The sequence below is a fragment of the Aotus nancymaae genome, unplaced genomic scaffold (genome assembly GCF_030222135.1).
Source record: "Aotus nancymaae isolate 86718 unplaced genomic scaffold, 86718_ANA_hifiasm-v0.15.2.pri h1tg000038l, whole genome shotgun sequence".
Classification (NCBI taxonomy): Eukaryota; Metazoa; Chordata; class Mammalia; order Primates; family Aotidae; genus Aotus; species Aotus nancymaae.
In genome coordinates, this window is record NW_026988452.1 from 5,120,130 (window position 1) to 5,142,284 (window position 22,155).

Sequence of the window (22,155 nt, forward strand, 5' to 3'; positions counted from 1 at the left end):
GAATGAGCAAGTAGAGGCTCAATTTACTCTTGACTCTTTCCCTTCCCTCCAGATATACCATAGTCACTTAGGAGTACCCAGCACCTCCTTCCTATCCCCACAAGTTTGATTCCACTGTTAGAACCTGCTTATCTTCAAAGCAAACTTAACTAGCTGTAGGCCAAACAGTACTGATAAATCCAAGGCTCCACAGCCCTGAGCTCTGAAACACCAGGACCCACAAACAGTGTTATCATGGATCAAAAGCCACTGCTCTTGGGAAGGATGATGATGAGGGAGATTACTCCTGCAGTGGGAGGGTAACAGGAATACAAAGGAGCCTAGAATCTTACATGTAACGCCACCATTGCAATATCAAAGCCAAGAAGAGGTTAAGTTCAGCCCTATTCTGAACTTTCCAAAGAGGCTCTCAAGGGCTTGAATCTGGCATCTGTCCTTGTCCAACAGCATGGGGAAAACCAAAGATTTAGAAAAGATCAAGATAATAAAAGGAGTTCCATATCCCACCCTATCAAATTCCTTGGGCCGACCTCAACCCTCCCTTTTAGGGTTGCAGTTTCCCCAACTATACGATGGTTTTAAGCGGTTCTAGGTAATTTGTACGTCAATACACACACTTTACAGTTTATATGTACTTTGGCTTCTATTCGCATGAAAAATTAAAGTTGGTGGTGATTCCCTGACCCACAACCCACAGCTCTCCGCCAGCGGCCACTAAAATAAAGCATCCGTACACCACTAAGGGCAATGTATTCTTTATTGATTAAAAAGGAAGGAAACATGCAGTAAAATACAAAGTCCAAAAAAAGGAGGAAAAAGTAGAATATTTTACATCTTCCATAACCTAGCATACATCATAAGGAGGAATCTCCACTTATTGGTACATCATTATTCTATCCTCCAGATTATTAAATATTATCAGCTGGCTCTAGGATTTGGTTCACAACTTAAGCAAAAACCCCAACAAATCCCTTAGTCATTTAGAAAGACCAAACATTTCACAAATAGCATTGGCACATAATACTTTGTGCTATAGTTAGCCCCTACTCCAGGGACAAGGGGATCCTGGGACCTAGTGACAGAGGTGCACTCTGTACCAGCATTGCCAGAAAGGAGTACGGTCGCTCACTAGGTTACATGCTGTTCCACCTGGGCAGTTTCTGTTCATGTATCTTCTCAGTATGACTGCACAAGCCAGCAAAGGGAGTCTACCACACGTCATGCAGAAGAAGCAATAACACTGTCCTGGGACTTGGTGTCTGTCTTCTAATTCCTAGCAGGGCAAACAATGAACTGAAAAAAAAGAGAAAACCTCAGCCCAATTCTACTTGTCATGCCTGCCCCACTGCAGTTCACAGGTAATGACGGGCTGGAGAAAGTGAACAGGGGGATGGGCTGCTGCTCACTCTCAGCTGGGCACCAGACCATCTCCACGTAGAATGCTAGAACAGAGTGATACTACTCCCCCTTGGATTCATAAATAAGTAGATTATGATGGGTTTATTTGAAACCAAAATAAAAAAAAACACTCTAAGGTAAGCCACTAGTCTTGTGCCAAAGAGGATGCTATCTCTTTTCTATACCTCATTCCCACCTCCCCATCCTTGTTTCTCTCCACCACCACAAAAAAGAAAAAGAAAAGCTAAATAATTTTCTAGCAAGCTGGTCAATCTTCTTTTCTCCCTCCTGGCTCAGCAAGCTCCCTCCTTTTACCAAGACTGTTGGGACCTTGGACTTTGGTGTCTGATCTTACCTACTCTCCTCCCAACTCCCGAAATCCATCCCCCTTTTTTTTGAGACAGAGTCTTACTCTGTCGACAGGCGCCAGGCTGGAGTGCAGTGGCGCAGTCTCGGCTCACTGCAACCTCCACCTCCCACGTTCAAGCAATTCACCTGCCTCAGCCTCCCGAGTAGCTGGGACTACAGGTGTGCGCCACCATGCCCAGCTAATTTTTTTGTATTTTTAGTACAGACGGGGTTTCACTATGTTGGCCAGGATGGTCTCGATCTCTTGACCTCGTGATCCACCCGTCTCGGCCTCCCAAAGTGCTGGGATTACAGGCGTGAGCCACTGCACCCGGCCCATCCCCTCTCTTTCTCCCCAACATCCATCTCTTTCCCAACATGCCTTTGCACCTAGGGCAGGTGAAGAAAGCCCATAACTAAAACTAAAGGCTCAGAATGAAACAAAAGGTGTGATAAGTTATTTGTGGGGAAGGCTTTCAGATATGTTCTGAGAGAAAAGGTAACCTTCTTCATCAGACCAACAATGCTGGAAAGGGCTTGAGTGATGCTGGAAAGAGCTTGCGTGATTCTGTAAAGGGCAACTCCCCCACTTCCCAGGGGCCCACAGCCCATCTTTGTGTCCCCCCTTCCCAGGGGCCCACAGCCCATCTTTGTATATCTTTTTAAGGCCAGATCGAGTATCCCACTCATATATAAAACGCGGTAGGGTTACTAGCAGTTAGACAAAGACTGACTATGAAACAGTAGGAAAAAAGAAAAATCAACCTCACTGATTATTCACATATTGCATTATGAGTGCTCTTTTTTAAACCTAAAGAATAATTTATATTATTTCTGTAGAAAATCAAATGAACACAGTCTACTCATAAAACCTAAAGGTCACGGCACATGTGGTTTCACTTTCCATCTTGAGTTAGCTTCAGCACACAGAGACCTCCTCCAAAGGGTCAGTGCAGGAGGGCAGGCAGAAGGCAGGCCTCTCCGGCCCAGTGTGAGTCTCCTTTATTGCTGTAGAAATCTCAGCCTTGCATACCCATTTCCTCATGACTTGGAGGCCAGACGAACTGATTTTCATGGGAGGATTGAGTTTTTCTTCAATATTTGAAAATAAATACTTCTCCAATGATAGGAATTATGATTTTCCTGTTCAAAAACCACCTCTGGCTTCACATTTACAAGCCATTACTTGATGCTGTCTGTAAAAACAATCCGAAGTTCCACTCTGAAGGATCTGGTGGCTGAAGTTCGGCTACAGTCAGATGTTTTGCACCAGCTGAAGTTAAGGCTAGCAACCCTTTCTGGAGAGAGCAATGAAGAAGGGGGTGCCTGAGAGCAGCTTCAGCAAAACGCTTAGAAACACCATGAACAAAACAAGAATACAGTTTAGGCTGCCTCCATCTGAGGCTGTGCTTTTTCCTAACAAAGGTTGCTAGAATTCACATCAGGTACAAAGAAAAAACACTAAATTAAATTCTCTGGGCTTCAGCTGAACAATCAACTTTGAATTCTACTTCAGTGGTAAAGAGATATCCCAAGATGTCCATATCCTGGCAGGTGTGGGAGAACAGGCAGGATGAGGAAGCCCAATATAGCTGCTACTTTTCCACCTGGGCCATCACTGGAGTAAGGCAAGAATGAGCTGACAGATCTCCCTCCTGGGCCTTGAAGCACATGGGCCACTTCTCAGACGGAGGAAGACAGGGGACATATGAAGTAAGTTTACTAACGGAACTCTGGGGATGCTGGCCACTGGTGATCCAACTTTTCTTTCCCTGTGGGAAAAGGAGGAATGATGGCAGGAAAAACATAAAGAAAGACTTCTAAAGCTCCTAGCTGGGAGGTTTGTTGCTGGGTTCTTTGGCAGTAGTGGGTTCAGGCCAACAGAAGCAACAGAGATACGCATGTGTGGAATCTCCTTGGGCCGCCTCTTCCAGAGCTGTGGTTTAGCTGATGCTGAGCTGGGCAAATCCTATTAGTTTACCATCATCAGGAATATCTGAGCCTTCGACACCAGATGCCTAAGAACCGAACAAAATGAGAAACTGTGATTATTTATAAACAAACTTGCAGGTAGCAAATAAAGCTGACATGGAATAGTGGGAGGTAAGCACTGAGCAACAGATCCCTAGGATACAAACAGGAGACTGACGAAGGTGTGTATTCCAGAAAAGGGGGCGGGGGGGCTGGGTGAACAGCTAGAGTCAGATTAGCTAATAGTTTCTCTTATGAATAGCCAAGGGTCTGGGGACAGAGGTTTTCTAACATGGAGAGAGGAAGAGTCACCACTCAAAGGGAAACATCAGCCCAGGGCACAGGGGAGGCTAAATGAACACAGTCTACCACATTTTAATATTCTCTTCACTCAGGGCATATAGAAGCTGGTCTGAAGAAGCTGCCAGTGTGTAAAAGGTAAGATGTTTTCATAAGGAAGAAGAGATGAGTACCAGTTTGAAAGTGACAGATCGATTTGACTGAGGTTCTTCCACAATTTTCTGCAAATTAGCTGCCACTGTAATCATACAAACAGAGAGGGTGTTTGATGAATGACAAGTCACATAAATCCAATTTCAATCATATTTTAAAAGCTTAAATGGTAGTTAAGAATATGCTCTGTACAATCAAAATGGAAGCAGACAGATAAAATAATCACTCCCCAAATGAAAGGGTCTTTTAAACTCATTTCTAAGTAGTATACCTTGAACCACTGTCAAATTAACTTCCTTTAAAATGTTGTATTAACCTAGGATAAAGACATGCAGGTAAAAGAGGTATGATCTGCTTATGGCTCAAGCCTGTAATCCCAGCACTTTGGGAGGCCAAGGCAGGTGGATCACGAGGTCAAGAGATCGAGACCATCCTGGTCAACATGGTGAAACCCCGTCTCTACTAATATAAAAAAAAATTAGCTGGGCAAGGTGGTGCGTGCCTGTAATCCCAGCTACTCAGGAGGCTGAGGCAGGAGAATTGCCTGAACCCAGGAGGCGGAGGTTGCGGTGAGCCGAGATCACGCCATTGCACTCCAGCCTGGGTAACAAGAGCGAAACTCCGTCTCAAAAAAAAAAAAAAAGAAAGCCCAAAGACAGAAATCAAAAACGAACCTATGGTCTGTTTTTGTTCTCTGGCAAGCTAAGAGTGGTTTAAAAGTGACAGATACTGCGCCTGGCCCACAAGGCCTAAACTATTTGTTATCTGGTCTTTCACAGGAAATCTGTGTCTACAGACATGGTCTCTCCTTCAGTAACATGGACCTGTGGCCTCACTAGGCCTTCTTTCTTCCTTCCTGCTTTTCTAGGACTAAATGTCTAATGATTTTTGCTCAACTTGGGCCATAAAAATTATATATCTAAAATAGATCAGATATGGCCAAGCTTACTTTAACTTGTGATCTTTGCCATAATTTCTACTAGTCTCCTAAAGACCTTTTTTTTTCTTTTTTTTGAGACAGAGTTTCGCTCTTGTTACCCAGGCTGGAGTGCAATGGCACGATCTCGGCTCAATGCAACCTCCGCCTCCTGGGTTCAGGCAATTCTCCTGCCTCAGCCTCCTGAGTAGCTGGGATTACAGGCACGCACCACTATGCCCAGCTAATTTTTTGTATTTTTAGTAGAGACGGGGTTTCACCATGTTGACCAGGATGGTCTCGATCTCCTGACCTCGTGATCCACCCGCCTTGGCCTCCCAAAGTGCTGGGATTACAGGCGTGAGCCACCGCGCCCGGCCCCTCTCCTAAAGACCTTGGGTATGCTTTCACTTACTATCATTGAAGGTCACAAAGCAAACTCATAAGTGAAATTTTGTGTGTGTGTGTAAGAAACTGTCCCCATTACCTATAATTTCAGCAAAGCCAAGAACCATTTCAAGAACCATCAGATCTCCTCAGTGGAATAAAAACCTGCTTTTCTATGTACTAAGTAAATAGACAGCGACATAGGAGCACATGGGCAGTTACCTATTACTAAATCCCTTCCGTCGACCAGGCCAGCAGAAATGAGTTCCTGTGAGACACCCTCTGCTGTATCTGCAAGGACAAAGAAGACAGTGCTGTTTTTTGTGCATGCTTAAAACTGTTAAGTCCCAGAGCCGTGTGGGTACCAGTACTGCCAAGTCAGGCCCAAGCTAGCTGCTAAATCCACAGAACCAAAAAGGCAGGAAGTCCTCCCACACACAGACTTCCTGCCACTGGGACTGTCTCAAGTGAGGAATTCTCACAGATCTAGCTAGAGGGTAGACTCTGTATAAACCAGGTGGCAAATATCTGATTTACAGAGCTCAATGTAGAGACAACTTTCTAAAAGGTATGATTTAGATGGGTTCAGGCCCAGTCAGAAGAGCACTGACAGTGACGATGCAGAGGAAATTCCTATTTTTGAGTACAATCCTGGACTGAGCTCTCAGAGTTCTGCAGCGTGATGCTGAATACTGAACATCTCTGGGGCTAAAAAACCAGAATGATTTATTCTCAAAAAATTAAGACAACAAATTGCAATCTCTTTTCTTTGGGAACCATACTCCAAGTTTTATGCTAAAATCATTTACTTTTTCATTCTGGTGAGTTTTGCTTCGTATCTAGCTGTCCCAGGTGGTACAATCTGAGCAATGGGTATAACTACTAAAAAGATGAGGACAGAATATCCCCAAGTAACCTCATCTTCAACCGACTCAGTTGTACTGATTCCCAAGGGTCTGACACTAAGCTCCTCAGAGGGAACAGGAAGACTGCTGGGGAGAGAGTGTCCACACATTCACAAAGACGACCAGCAATTTAAATTAATTCCTGAAAATGTGACGTTGCCTGGCTTTAAAAAAGTAAAACAGCTACACCTCTGTACACCTGCATCTGTTCTTTCCGTGGTTAGTTGCTCATGATAGTGAGACAGCAAGAAGAATAAGCATAATACACAGAACAGATATTTGCTGGCTACTCCCCAAATTAGAACGCTGAGTAATAAAGGCAAGAAAGAAAACACGCTGTGTTCGAGGTGAAGTTCAACAGCCAGAAACAGTACATGGCAGGGCTCAGCTTCTGTCAGAGAGGAGATTGCAGGCCTTGTTTCTTTACCATCCTGGAGGACAACTACGTATAAGGTAAGAACTCTGGACTCTGACCTGGTTTGAATTCCACCTATACCCCTGTCCACTGTGTGACCCTGAACAAGTTACTTTGTCTCTCTAAGCCTTGATTTCATCATCAATAATATGAGGATAATAATTTTTCTTTAGTAGGCTGCTGTGAGAATTTAATGAGATAACGCTTAAGACAATGGCCTATAGCAAGCTGTGAAGAGCTGTTAGATATTTATTACTGTCTGTATTACTATACAAGGTTTTCTAAATGTGTTTAGTCGTCAACGAACTGCATTTTTATCTTACTCATAGACTCCCCAAAACCAGGAAAAATTTTATTATCCTTTAAAAGCAAAACTTCACAAAGGACAGAAACTTCACAACACATTTCATCAAATCACAAATTAGAAGCGATTTTGTTTTCAATCCGTTTGATGCCTCACCTCTTCCAGGAGTAAATTCAAATCGAATATCATTTAGTTCTTTTTTGGAATTCCTATGAAAGAAAGCAGAATGCATAAAATGAGAATTTCTAAATTCATGCAAAGAGATTCTGCCAACATATATTAAGAAAGCTGTGCCTCAAGAAAGACTGCTTTGTTCCCATAGATCATATGATTTATTCAGGTATGTCCACACTACAGAGCTCAGAGCAAAACCAGTTCAGAATGACCCTCTACTTGTCCTACAACCCTTTGAATCTATGTCCCTTACTGATCAATATAAAAATTTCATGCCTTTGAGAAGATTCTTATAGGCCCACTCCCATCCTTATTCCTACTAAGAAGAACATATAAAACTAAGAGGAAAATCTGTATGAGCAAAGGGAGGTGTGATTAAAATGATACAGGATGCCTTTTTCATCCTAATCCCCACTCCCACATGCTGACAATCCACTGCCTACTACTGGTGATCAGTCTTGGCAGACTCATAAGATGAAATACATGATACTCCCTCAAATTCCATAGGAATTCAAAGAATACACGAGAGAGGGGGATAATAAGGAAAAATTTTGGAGGTAGTTTTTAGATAGGACTTAATGCGCAGGCAGGATTTGGGTAGGCAGAGAAAATAGGGAAAGGAATTGGGTCCATACTGGTAGCAGAGTTAATACATGACTCCAGAAATTCAAACATGACTGGTCAGGTACAGTTTCAGTGATGATCACACCATGTACTGAGATTAAGCAGGATCCATGGAGGTTATGGTTAAAGACAGAAATTAGAACATTATATCTAAGGGCAGATATGCCTGCTCACTTAGGACTCAAATCTATTTTATATAAACAACGGAGAGAGTTTACTTCTATCTGATGAATAATATACTTGACGATGTTACTGAAATTGTGCTTAAAACAGAACTACCCATCTCAAATATTAGCTGCCCCAAATGATTTTCCCTTGCATTGCATTCTCTCTACACAGATACATACATATAAACTTATACTTCTGCATGTATATACTATCTGAAATTTGCTTTTAGCTATGTTAGTATAGTTCAAATCAACTTCCAGCCTAGACTTGATTATCAAGGGAGTCATTTAATTTTCTCTTTTCTAGGTATCCATCTTTCCACAGTACCAAAGAGTGCTATACATAGTCTGTGCTTAATACATAATTATTCAATCTGTTCTTTCTGAAAGTGCAATAAAATTCAGATTGAAATGTTCAGCGTAAGTTTAGCAATTTAACTGGCACGCCAGGCACAAATATCTTCAGAGATAACAACATGGTAAATTAGATTAAATGTATTTCTTACCATCACTTCTGGCCATTTAACTTCAAAGTCTTTACCAATAAGAGTAAGGATCCAGTCTCCTACTTCCATAACAATCTTTACAACTACTCTCAAAAAAGCTAACTACACATCACTTACAAGTATCTTCGCCACCTTGTCAAACAGAATTTTGTCTTTTATTTTACAAATAGAATTTTTGTACTGTCTATTAAGACGTCACAATAATCTTCTTAAAGAGACAAGTGGTATTCTTTATGTAGAATTAAAACAGCATGAGGTTGTCAAGACATCCTAGTAACTCAGAATTATTTGAGATGAGACCAGGCATACTGAGTAGGCTTCTGTAAAGGAAAGGTAACCAAATCTGCTTTGTTCACGGTTATGGCATAAATGCATTGCTCCTAGTGGCAAGGAGCAATGATATTCTCCTTACCACATTCTCCAAAGAGCTCTTGCTGCCTATATTTCCAACTACAACCTTACTGAAAGATGACTAGGAATTCATACGTGCAAAGGTAATGAGTTAATGGCAATTCAGTGGAATGTTAGTATAGTTTTAAAAGATCTGAGTTGTCTCAAGTGACACTTTAATATTAATTTTTTTTTTTCAAATGCATTTATGAGTAGAAAGAGACCTAACTAGAGCAATACAACAGCCATAGCTATTCTGACAAAAAAGCTCTGGAATTTGAATCCAACTACTGGTGGTGGGGGGTGGGGGAGTTAAAATGAACAGATTGCTACCTATGGCGCTTCCTGTTGAGCAATCTGTCAGGCCCTCTCTATATGTTCCCACCAAGAACCACGAATTTAGGGTACTTGCTGCAAAACAGAAACAGAGTATGAAAACATTTAGAGTTCTCCTTTTAATCTTCTAAAAACAAGGCATTTTTTGATCTATCACAATAAAAAAGTCCTCCCCAGGGCTGGACGTGGTGGCTTACGCCTGTAATTCCAGCACTTTGGGAGGCAGAAGTGGGCAGATCACGAGGTCAGGAGTTCGAGACCAGTCTGGCCAACATAGTGAAACCCAGTCTCAAATAAAAATACAAAAAATTAGACAGGTGTGGTGGTATGCGCCTGTAATTCCAGCTACTCAGGAGGCTGAGGCAGGAGAATCACATGAACCCGGGAGGTGGAGGTTGCAGTGAGCCGAGATTGCACCATTGCACTCCAGCCAGGGAACACTGTGAGACTCCGTCTCAAAAAAAAAAAAGTCCTCCCCTTCTTGGGTTAGTTGATCTCACAGTCCATGGTACTTATACGGTCACAATTATAGGACTGATGTTCAGATAAGCCTGTTAGTGCTGCTTCCCTAAAAACTGTTCCTCAATGATAGACCACACTTCCTAACCAAACTAGCTACACTGCAAATGCACAAACTCATCACCAATTAGCACAGAAACAACGAAGAAACACGTGCATCAGTTAGTCATAACACCGGCTAACATCCTGGTCTTCACACTGTTGCTATCATTTCTGAGGAAAATAATACACCACCAAGCAAAGAGCTTGATGCTAGAGGACATACAATCCAATTCCATCCAGTTACTCTCAGGCACAGACTATTACAGCACATGCAGAGTATTCAGAAAACAAAACAAAACAAAATGTCTACTTACCTTAATCTTAGTACTAGACTGATTGGGATCTTGGTCTCTTGTGAACCTGATCCTGAAGACAAAGCCTAAAAAGCATTCAAAGGTATCAAGTCATTGCCTGAAACATTAAGTGGGGAAGTGACTAATGGTCACTGGCAGAGGAATCATCTACTTGGCAGCAATTTTCTTCATCTCCAGCTGAGGTCATACTAACCCAAGGACATTCCCTGCTGGAGGAGGACATGCACTCCAAGGCAGCAACAAAAGCATTTACATTTTATATTTCTGAGACCCCTGTTCCCCGCTACAAGAGTGAAAAACACAAAGCTAGGTTTCTCATTTTCTAAAAATCTGCCAGAGCACCATACGGCAATACAAAAGGTGGAGCCTGAACCAGCTGCCCTTCAGGAATCCCATCCGACCCATACATAGGTTCCAATCTTTTTATGGCTAAAGTAATCCTCTCTGAAAATTGTATAGCTATCACTTGCTTATGAGAGGACATGCATTCGATTTAAGTTGTTTATAAAATGATTCTAATTTTTCCATCAGTTTTCTTAAGACAACTGTATCTTTTCTCATATGCGGGGCAGAAATGGAAAGCTTGAGGGATGAAAAAGTTAAGTGAAGTAAGTGCCACGACTAATTGGAAATGCTCAAAGCAGTGATCTCCAAAGGCAGAACACAAGATGACCTAGGGGTGCAAAGGAAAAAAAAAGGTCAGACCTTTAATTTCTTTCTTTCTTTTTTTTAGCATATATATATATATATTTTTTTTTTTTTAATTGCATTTTAGGTTTTGGGGTACATGTGAAGAACAGGCAAGATTGTTGCATAGGTGCATACGTGGCAGTGTGATTTGCTGCCTTCCTCCCCTTCACCTATATCTGGCATTTCTCCCCATGCTATCTCTCCCCAACTCCCCACCCGCCGCTGTCCCTCCCCTATTTCCCCCCAACAGACCCCAGTGTGTGATGCTCCCCTCCCTGTGTCCATGTGTTCTCCTTGTTCAACACCCGCCTATGAGTGAGAACATGTGGTGCTTTTGTGTTCTTGTGTCAGTTTGCTGAGAATGATGGTTTCCAGGTTCATCCATGTCCCTACAAAGGACGCGAACTCATCGTTTTTGATGGCTGCATAATATTCCATGATGTGTATGTGCCGCATTTTCCCTGTCCAGTCTATCATCGATGGGCATTTGGGTTGGTTCCAGGTCTCTGCTATTGTAAACTGTGCTGCAATGAACATTCGTGTGCATGTGTCCTTATAGTAGAACGATTTATAATCCTTTGGATATATGCCCAGTAATGGGATTGCTGGGTCAAATGGAATTTCTATTTCTAGGTCCTTGAGGAATCGCCACACTGTCTTCCACAATGGTTGAACTAATTTACACTCCCACCAACAGTGTAAAAGTGTTCATATTTCTCCACATCCTCTCCAGCATCTGTTGTCTCCAGATTTTTTAATGATCGCCATTCTAACTGGCATGAGATGGTATCTCAATGTAGTTTTGATTTGCATTTCTCTAATGACCAGTGATGATGAGCATTTTTTCATATGTTTGTTGGCCTCATGAATGTCTTCTTTTGTAAAGTATCTGTTCATATCCTTCGCCCATTTTTGAATGGGCTTGTTTGTTTTTTTCTTGTAAATCTGTTTTAGTTCTTTGTAAATTCTGGATATCAGCCCTTTGTCGGATGGGTAAGCTGCAAAAATTTTTTACCATTCTTTTGGTTGCCAATTCACTCTAATGACTGTTTCTTTTGCCGTGCAGAAGCTGTGGAGTTTGATTAGGTCTCGTTTGTCTATTTTGGCTTTTGTTGCCAATGCTTTTGGTGTTTTGGTCATGAAGTCCTTGCCTATGCCTATGTCCTGAATGGTTTTGCCTAGATTATCTTCTAGTGTTTTTACGGTGTTAGGTCTTATGTTTAAGTCTTTAATCCATCTGGAGTTAATTTTAGTGTAAGGTGTCAGGAAGGGGTCCAATTTCTGCTTTCTGCACATGGCTAACCAGTTTTCCCAACACCACTTATTAAACAGGGAATCCTTTCCCCATTGCTTGTTTTTGTCAGGTTTGTCAAAGATCGGATGGTTGCAGATATGGTGTGTTGCCTCCGAGGCCTCTGTTCTGTTCCATTGGTCTATATCTCTGTTTTGGTACCAGTACCATGCTGTTTTGATTACCGTAGCCTTGTAGTATAGTTTGATGTCCGGTAGTGTGATGCCTCCCGCTTTGTTCTTTTTGCTTAGAATTGACTTGGCTATGCAGGCTCTCTTTGGTTCCATATGAAGTTTAAGGTGGTTTTTTCCAGTTCTGTGAAGAAGGCCATTGGTAGCTTGATGGGGATAGCGTTGAATCTGTAAATTACTTTGGGCAGTATGGCCATTTTCACAATATTGATTCTTCCTAACCATGAACATGGAATGTTTCTCCATCTGTTTGTGTCCTCTCTTATTTCGTTGAGCAGTGGTTTGTAGTTCTCCTTGAAGAGGTCCTTTACGTTCCTTGTTAGTTGTATTCCTAGGTATTTTATTCTCTTTGTAGCAATTGTGAATGGCAGTTCGTTCTTGATTTGGCTCTCTTTAAGTCTGTTATTGGTGTATAGGAATGCTTGTGATTTTTGCACATTGATTTTGTATCCTGAGACTTTGCTGAAGTTGCTTATCAGTTTCAGGAGATTTTGGGCTGAGACAATGGGGTCTTCTAGATATACAATCATGTCGTCTGCAAATAGAGATAATTTGTCTTCCTCCTTTCCTATTTGAATACCCTTTATTTCTTTTTCTTGCCTGATTGCTCTGGCTAGAACTTCCAGTACTATATTGAATAGGAGTGGTGAGAGAGGGCATCCTTGTCTAGTGCCAGATTTCAGAGGGAATGCTTCCAGTTTTTGCCCATTCAGTATGATATTGGCTGCTGGTTTGTCGTAAATATCTTTTATTATTTTGAGATACGTTCTGTCAATACCTAGTTTATTGAGGGTTTTTAGCATAAAGGGCTGTTGAATTTTGTCAAAGGCCTTCTCTGCATCAATTGAGATAATCATGTGGTTTTTGTCTTTGGTTCTGTTTATGTGGTGAATTACATTTATAGACTTGCGTATGTTGAACCAGCCTTGCATCCCCGGGATGAATCCTACTTGATCATGGTGGATAAGCTTTTTGATGTGCTGTTGCAATCAGCTTGCTAGTATTTTATTGAAGATTTTTGCATCTATGTTCATCATGGATATTGGCCTGTAGTTTTCATTTCTTGTTGAGTCTCTGCCGGGTTTTGGTATCAGGATGATGTTGGTCTCATAAAATGATTTGGGAAGGATTCCCTCTTTTTGGATTATTTGGAATAGTTTCAGAAGGAATGGTACCAGCTCCTCTTTGTATGTCTGGTAGAATTCGGCTGTGAACCCATCTGGACCTGGGCTTTTTTTGGGTGGTAGGCTCTTAACTGCTGCCTTGACTTCAGACCTTGTTATTGGTCTATTCAGGGTTTCGAATTCTTCCTGGTTTAGGCTTGAGAGGAGGCAAGTGTCCAGGAATTTATCCATTTCTTCCAGGTTTCCTAGTTTATGTGCATAGAGTTGTTTGTAATAATCTCTGATGATGGTTTGAATTTCTGTGGCATCTGTGGTGATATCCCCTTTATCGTTTTTTATTGCATCTATTTGGTTATTCTCTCTTTTCTTTTTTATTAATCTGGCTTGTGGTCTGTCTATTTTGTTGATCTTTTCAAAAAACCAGCTCCTGGATTTATTGATTTTTTGAAGGGTTTTTTGTGTCTCTATCTCCTTTAGTTCTGCTCTGATCTTAGTTATTTCTTGTCTTCTGCTAGGTTTTGAGTTTTTTTGATCTTGCTCCTCTAGCTCTTTCAATTTTGACGACGGGTGTCAATTTTAGATCTCTCCTTTCTTCTCATGTGGGCACTTATTGCTATATATTTTCCTCTAGAGACTGCTTTAAATGTGTCCCAGAGATTCTGGTATGTGGTGTCTTCGTTCTCGTTGGTTTTGAAGAACATCTTTATTTCTGCCTTCATTTCATTGTTTATCCAGTCAACATTCAAGAGCCAGTTGTTCAGTTTCCATGAAGCTGTGCGGTTCTGGGTTGGTTTCTGAATTCTGAGTTCTAACTTGATTGCACTGTGGTCTGAGAGACTGTTTGTTATGGTTTCTGTTCTTTTGCATTTGCTGAGGAGTGATTTACTTCCAATTATGTGGTCAATTTTAGAGTAGGTGTGATGTGGTGCTGAGAAGAATGCATATTCTGTGGATTTGGGGTGGAGAGTTCTGTAAATGTCTATTAGGTTTGCTTGGTCCAGGTCTGAGTTCAAGTCCTGGATATCCTTGTTAATTTTCTGTCTCGTTGATCTGTCTAATATTGACAATGGGGTGTTAAAGTCTCCTACTATTATTGTGTGGGAGTCTAAGTCTCTTTGTAAGTCATTAAGAACTTGCCTTATGTATCTGGGTGCTCCTGTATTAGGTGCATATATATTTAGGATCATTGGCTCTTCTTGTTGCATTGATCCTTTTACCATTATGTAATGTCCTTCTTTGTCTCTTTTGATCTTTGTTGCTTTAAAGTCTATTTTATCAGAGATGAGAATTGCAACTTCTGCTTTTTTTTGCTCTCCATTTGCTTGGTAAATCTTCCTCCATCCCTTTATTTTGAGCCTTTGTGTATCCTTGCATGTCAGATGGGTTTCCTGGATACAGCACACTGATGGATTTTGGCTTTTTATCCAACTTGCCAGTCTGTGTCTTTTGATTGGGGCATTTAGTCCATTTACGTTTAGGGTTAATATTGTTATATGTGAATTTGATACTGCCATTTTGATGCTAGCTGGCTGTTTTGCCTGTTAGTTCATGCAGATTCTTCATTGTGTTGATGCTCTTTACCATTTGGTATGTTTTTGGAGTGGCTGGTACTGGTTGTTCTTTTCTATGTGTAGTGCCTCTTTCAGGAGCTCTTGTAAAGCAGGCCTGGTGGTGATGAAATCTCTGAGTACTTGCTTGTTCGCAAAGGATTTTATTTTTCCTTCACTTATGAAGCTTAGTTTGGCTGGATATGAAATGCTGGGTTGAAAGTTCTTTTCTTTAAGGATGTTGAATATTGGCCCCCAGTCTCTTCTGGCTTGTAGGGTTTCTGCTGAGAGATCTGCTGTGAGTCTGATGGGCTTCCCTTTGTGGGTAACCTGACCTTTCTCTCTGGCTGCCCTTAGCATTTTCTTCTTCATTTCAACCCTGGTGAATCTGATGATTATGTGCCTTGGGGTTGCGCTTCTTGAGGAATATCTTTGTGGTGTTCTCTGTATTTCCTGGACTTGAATATTGGCCTGCCTTGCTAGGTTGGGGAAGTTTTCCTGGATAATATCCTGAAGAGTATTTTCCAGCTTGGATTCATTCTCTTTGTCACATTAGGTTACACCTATCAAACGTAGATTAGGTCTTTTCACATAGTCCCATATTTCTTGTTGACTTTGTTCATTCCTTTTTACCCTGTTTTCTCTAATCTTGCCTTCTCGTTTTATTTCACTGAGTTGATCTTCAACCTCTGATATCCTTTCTTCTGCTTGGTCAATTCGGCTGTTGAAACTTGTGCATGCTTCGTGAAGTTCTCGTGTTGTGTTTTTCAGCTCCATCAATTCACTTATATTCCTCTCTAAGTTGTCCATTCTCGATAGTATTTCGTCAAATCTTTTTTCAAGGTTCTTAGTTTCTTTGCATTGGGTTAGAACATGTTCTTTTAGCTCACAGAAGTTTCTTATTACCCACCTTCTGAAGCCTGATTCTGTCATTTCATCACACTCATTCTCCATCCAGTCTTGTTCCCTTGCTGGTGAGGAGTTGTGATCCCTTGTAGGAGGAGAGGTGTTCTGGTTTCAGGTGTTTTCATCCTTTTTGAGCTGGTTTCTTCCCATCTTTGTGGAATTATCCACCTGTTGTCTTTGTAGTTGCTGATTTTCTGATTGAGTCTCTGAGTGGACGTCCTGTTTGTTGATGATGAAGTTATTTCTGTTTCTTAGTTTTCCTTCTAACAGTCTGGCCCCTCTGCTGTAGGACTGCTGAGGTCCACTCCAGGCCCTGCTTGCCTGGGGATCACCTGCAGCAGCTGCAGAACAGTAAAGGTTGCTACTAGTTTCTTCTTCTGCTTTGTCCCAGAAGGATACCTGCCAAATGTCAGTCTGAGCTCTCCTTTATGAGGTGACTCTTTGGATATACAGGGGTCAGGGAGCTGCTTGAGGAGACAGTTTGTCCTTTATAGTAGCTCAAGTGCTGAGTTGTGAGCTCTGTTGTTCATTCAGAGCTGCTGGGCAGGTACGTTTAAGTCTGCTGCAGCAGAACTCATAAACCCCTTTTTTTTCCCAGGTATTCTGTCCCGGGGAGTTACGGCTTTATTTATGAGTTTCCGCTGTGCTGCTGCCTTTGTTTTTTTTCAGGGCTGCCCTGCCCAGCAAGGAGGCAGCCTAGTCACTGTCTGCCTATAGAGGCTTCGCTGAGCTGCTGTGGGCTCTGCCCAGCTGCCCCAGACCTTTAATTTCTATTTCTTTTCATCTAAAATGTTAGACAAAAATATGGAACTTCTAATATTTACTAAATGAATGGACACTCAAAGTCTTACTTTAACCATGTAGCATAAGGCCACATGTTGCATACACTGTCTGAGGTTTCTTAAAGGGAGCATAGGAGTTACACAGCATGCAGTAGCTCACTGTGGGGCCTTCATTCACTTGGCTGCTCTCAAAGGAGTATAATTTGATAAAGTTTGTGTGCACCTGACAAATGAGTTTACAGATTATAATATGTAGACTTGACAAAATCAACCCTCACAAATTGACAAATAACTTAAAAAGAGAAAAACCATGGATAGCAAAGAGTATTAATAAAAAATATAAGCCTGAGTGAACAACAACAAAAACAGTACAGCCATCCGATTCTCCTAGTCTCTGTTGAACTCCATGAGCTGCGTTCTGAAACAGTAAATGTAATAATTATCTGATACAAAGCTGACAAGAAATTAGCCCAAAATTTTTGATGTTTGAAATATTTCCATCAACTTACTCTGTTGCTTAAAAACCTGCATGCAATCCTTGTAAAATTATCTTTCCTATACATGCTTAAAAATGTGAAGACAGAATTTCTAACTTGTTTCAAAATCTACCAAGACATTAACCTGATTACATTAGGTTGTGTTCCACACTAATATCTGCTCTTTTTAGCTACCCAAAAGAATGACCATTAAAGCATATCCCTGGTTTTACCTGCGCTGGTTTTGCTGGCTCTGCGGCGGGTGGGACAGAGACTTGAGTTGGCTGTGTAGGCATCTGCCCAGCTGGCTGAGGTAGATGAGCAGAGATCTGCTCTGGAACTTGGAGCAAAGTACCCACAGGATCAGTTGTTGGAAAGAGCTATAACAAAAACACACATACAGTGTTGCTTAAGTTGTGTGGAAAGGGAAGCAGGTCGCTGACAGCAAGTGCAGCCTTTCAGGGTGATATTTTCAAAGTAGTTTTTGGGCAGTGTACAGTTTTGGTGTCTATTCTGAATATAACTATTCCAAATGGAAGTCAAGTACTTCTAGGCTTTTAAACTTTTAACAACTCTGTGAGGTATAATTTATATCCCTCTAAATTTATCCACTGTAAGTATACAACTTGGCGATTTTTGCACAATATATAGAATTGTGCAACCATCACCACGATCCAGTTTTAGAACACTTTCATCACCCCCAAAAAGCCCTCTCGTGCCTTCCTGCTTCCACACCCCACTATAGGCAACAACTGATCTACTTTCTGTAAATTTGCTTTTCTGGATATTACATATAAGTGGAATCATATAATATGTAGTCTTTTGTGTCTGTCTTCTTTCACTTTGCATTATGCTTATTTTTAACCACATCTATTCCACTCCTTTGTAAGAAAAACCGCACGTCCAAAATACAGATTCAAGTATGTAGTACAAAATTACAGAAGCTCTATTTTTCCACGCATGGGGACTTTGTATTTCTTACAAAGACAATCAACCAATAATTCCTTAACATATCTGAAATGCATTTTAAAAGTGAATATGATGCTTTAAAACTGAAAAAGATATTTTATATACGTCATTTTGTATGTCTGAAATATTTCATAAATTTTAATTATGTAGTTTGGGGGAAATGACTGATACTGGGTATAAAAACAAGTTAAACATATTCAAAATTATGCAGTTAGTGGGGGAAAAAATGATGCAATGGCAAAAATGTAAAGTTGAAAGAGAAAAAAATTCAAATAGTGATAACAGAGGCCTGATAGGTGATACTATATAAGCAAAATCAAGGTGACAAAAAATAAAATTTTGTGTTCATTTAACTTCATACATAAGAATTCATAAGTTGCTCATTGGTTCTAGATTTTTATAGAAAAGTAGGCCTTTAAGAGTACTTTTGAAAATGTATAAATACTATTTCAAAAGACTATTTAGCTTCCAAATTGTTTGTACTTATATTTATCTAAAGTAAAGACAGAAAGGATATATTTTTAAAAGTAATGAGAGGATGCACAGAAATTGGAACCCTTATTGATAAGCACATAAAATGGTGCAGCCTCTATGGAAAACAGGATAATGGTCCCTCAAAAATTACAAATAGAATTACCATATAACCCAGCAATTCCACTTCTAGGTATACACCCCAAAGAACTGAAAGCAGGGTCTCAAAGAGTTGTACACCTATGTTGACAATGGCATGACTGACAACAGCTAAAAGGTAGAAGCAAACCAAGTGTCCACTCACAGATGAATAAAATGTAGTGTGTGTATACACACACACACTCGCACACACACAGAATGGAATATCATTGACCCTTAAAAAGTAAGCACATTCTGACATATGCTACAACACTGATTAACCCTGAGAACACTATGCTGAGTGAAATAGGCTGGTCACAAAAGGACAACTACTGTGTAATTCCACTTATACGAGGTACCTAGAGTAGGCAAATTCATAGATAGAAAACAGAATGGTGGTTGCCAGCGACTGGGGAGAACGCAGTTACTGTTTCATAGCCACAAAGTTTTAGTTTGGGAAGATAAAATAGTTCTGAAGGTGGATGGTGGCTTCCATACAGTGTGAATATACTTAATACCATTGAACTATATACTTGAAAATGATTAGGACGGTAAATTTTACATTATGTGAATTTCATCACAAATTTAAAAACAAAGTAACGAGCATGAGAATGTGAGTATGCAAGAGTTCATGTGGAGATGATATTTAGGCAAAGGAACAAGAAGACTGAAAAACTAGATAGTCTGTAAAATAGCCTCTCATTCAATTTCTGAGAAATCAAGTATTAGTTAACATAGGTTAAATTAGAAGTAAATAATCCTGAGGTGTCAGTGGATTAAAACAACAAAAGTTGTTTCTTGGACACACTTCAAGTCTCTCTCTCTCGCCAGCAGGGGCTAATAAGCTCCATAATCATCCTCACTCAGGGATGCAGGTCGTGGTAGCAGGAGTAAGGAGGCACAGAGAATCACGAGCGGTTCTCATTTCTGTTAACATGTCACTGGCCAGAGTAACTGACATGGCCATATGTAACTTCAAGAGGCAGGAAAAGGCAATTCCCTTACCAAGAAGAGGAACCACACATATAAGCAAACGACAGTTCTAATATAAGTTGACTGATATCAGTCTGTTAATATGTGAAGGAAGAGTATTTGTTTTTACTCTTAAATAATACAGTTCTATGTAAACAAATAAGGTACACAGCCATATATACAAATGTACTTTCTATACAAAAGAAATGAAAAAAAGGTTACTTTTTAGCAAAGAGACAAGAATAGAATTGGTTTAAGAGCAAGAGATGTGTTTAAACCAAATACTGAGCTCAGAATGAAGATGCTGCTGGAAGTAAGACTGTATGACAGAACAGATCATAGAAATGCTTGTTTTCCTCTGGTAATGAGAATAAGAAAAACCAGCTCAACAAGAATTTGTTTAACAGGATTTCCTATCACACTGATGCAGTAACTACAGAAAACAGAATTTATTTCATAAGAGAAGAGGCTGAAAGAAAAAGTTCAAAAAGGACAGGTGGCATATGACAAATTCCCAAACAAATTAAGGCAAAAACACTACTTTTCGGCGGGGCACGGCAACATATTCCAGCACTTTGGAAGGCCAACGCAGGGGACTGCCTGAGCCCAGAGCTTGAGACCAGCCTGGGCAACATGGTGAGACCCCATCTCTACAAAAAATACAAAATTAGTCAGGCATGGTGGTGTGTGCCTGTGGTTCCAGCTACCCAGGAGGCTGAGGTGAGAGGCTCACTTGAGCCCTGGGAGGTCTGTCACTCCAGTCTGGATGACAGAGTGAGACCCTGTCTCTAAATATATAAACAAACAAATAAACAAATAACTTTCACTTCAAGCAGCCCAAGGTAAAAAAAAAAATTCACAAAATCAAGGATACAAGGAAGAACATTCTGAGCCCTTGGGCCAATTTTTAAAATTTGATTAGTATAAAGTTGCATTCCCATTTAAGCACACACATAAACAAAAAAAGTACTTAAAATTGAAACCAAAACAAAAGCACATATACTTGAACAAGAATTCAATAATCACAATTTCTTACCTCAGAATTTGATATTGATTCTTTCACTCGGGGAGACTAAAAGAAATACAAAAAGAATGCTTGTTAACTCACAACTCAGGTTACCTGTAGTCAGTCCCTAACTGCAAGTGATGTTAAATGCAAGTCAACTCCATTTAATTCTGATCCATATATTAACTCACCAGCAACTCTACTGAAAGTTTTCTGGAAAAAATAACTGTCATGATAATACTGTATTTGTTTGTCCAGGGAGCCTGTAACAAACACATCAATGTACTTACCATAATTTAAAATTCCATATTTTAAAATTGTGAGTTTTTAAGCAAACAAAATAGGACTGTCACATTCTTCAAAGTAAAATTCTTTCTACTAATGGTGAATATATTATGTATATAAGATCCCAGACAAAGCCTAAACTTTTAAGCTAATAATCCAACACATTCTCAGAGCAGAGTAATTCTGTTTATGGGCTCTAATGGAGAAAACTCTTGAGCCAAAATTGATCTGAATGCTGCATGTCAAGAGTCTTCTACCCTTACTCTTGGTGTTGGATATTTGGGAATCTCGTATGTAAAGAAACATGGGTGGTCCAAAAATAAAGCATGGACCACTAGCAAAAAAAAAGGGAGTGAAAAAACTGATACATTAATACAAATTGAGGTGAGGTCTCAAATACCTGGTGTAAACCACATTTATTAGGAAATTACCAATTATAATCTGCCATATGAAAATTTAAGCTGTTTATTTGATAAATCATAAAAGTTAGCAGTAATTCTGGATATAGGCACTGTAGTTTACCAAAAAACTTACCTCTAAACACATAACAATTTATGGTAAATTCTGCGAATGATGGATTTAGTCACAATATGTAAAAGATAAATTTATGTTTTTTTTAAAAAAAACTTTTATCACCATTTCATTAAGGAGTATCAAAGTTCAGGCAATAGCTAGTATAGCACACCAAGTAAGTGGCCAATCTAAAACCTTAAAAAAAAAAAACAACTTTGTAAATACTGAATTCATCCAGAGTACAAGAAAAAAAACTTTGTAAATAATTTCAAACTTACAGAAAAGGTGCTAGAATAACAATACAAGAACATAAGTATATCCTTTACCCTATTATTAACCTTTTTATTCCCCTCATCTGCTTTATCATTTGGGTGCACACTTTTTCTTTCTAAATATATTTTTCCCATACCATTTGAGAATAAGTTGCATATATCATGGCTGTTTACCACTTAATAATCAGAGTGTACATTTCCTAAGAACAAGATGTTTTCTTATATAACTTCACACTACAGTTCTCATTAATTTAACAGTGATATAATTTTATCTGATTTCTAGTGTAAATGTCAATTGACCCTAATGTCCTTTGTAGCCTTTAGTTTTTCCTCCAGTATAAGATGCAGTCTAG

The 22,155-nt window shown here is 40.1% G+C and overlaps 1 protein-coding gene across 2 annotated transcripts in view; it reads right to left on the reverse strand.

Moving 5' to 3' along the window:
* Nucleotides 1-739: 739 nt before the first annotated feature.
* The window catches only part of OXSR1 (oxidative stress responsive kinase 1), a 95,722-nt gene continuing 74,306 nt past the window's right edge, over nt 740-22,155 (reverse strand). For both annotated transcript variants that reach the window (XM_012455655.2, XM_064360134.1), the window contains 7 exons: nt 20,763-20,798; nt 17,410-17,556; nt 10,170-10,234; nt 7,254-7,306; nt 5,696-5,764; nt 4,191-4,255; nt 740-3,764 (listed from right to left, as the gene is read on the reverse strand). In XM_012455655.2, the coding sequence (XP_012311078.1) occupies nt 3,690-3,764; nt 4,191-4,255; nt 5,696-5,764; nt 7,254-7,306; nt 10,170-10,234; nt 17,410-17,556; nt 20,763-20,798 (510 nt within the window). In that variant the 3' untranslated portion in view covers nt 740-3,689. The remainder of the gene's footprint in view (nt 3,765-4,190; nt 4,256-5,695; nt 5,765-7,253; nt 7,307-10,169; nt 10,235-17,409; nt 17,557-20,762; nt 20,799-22,155) is intronic.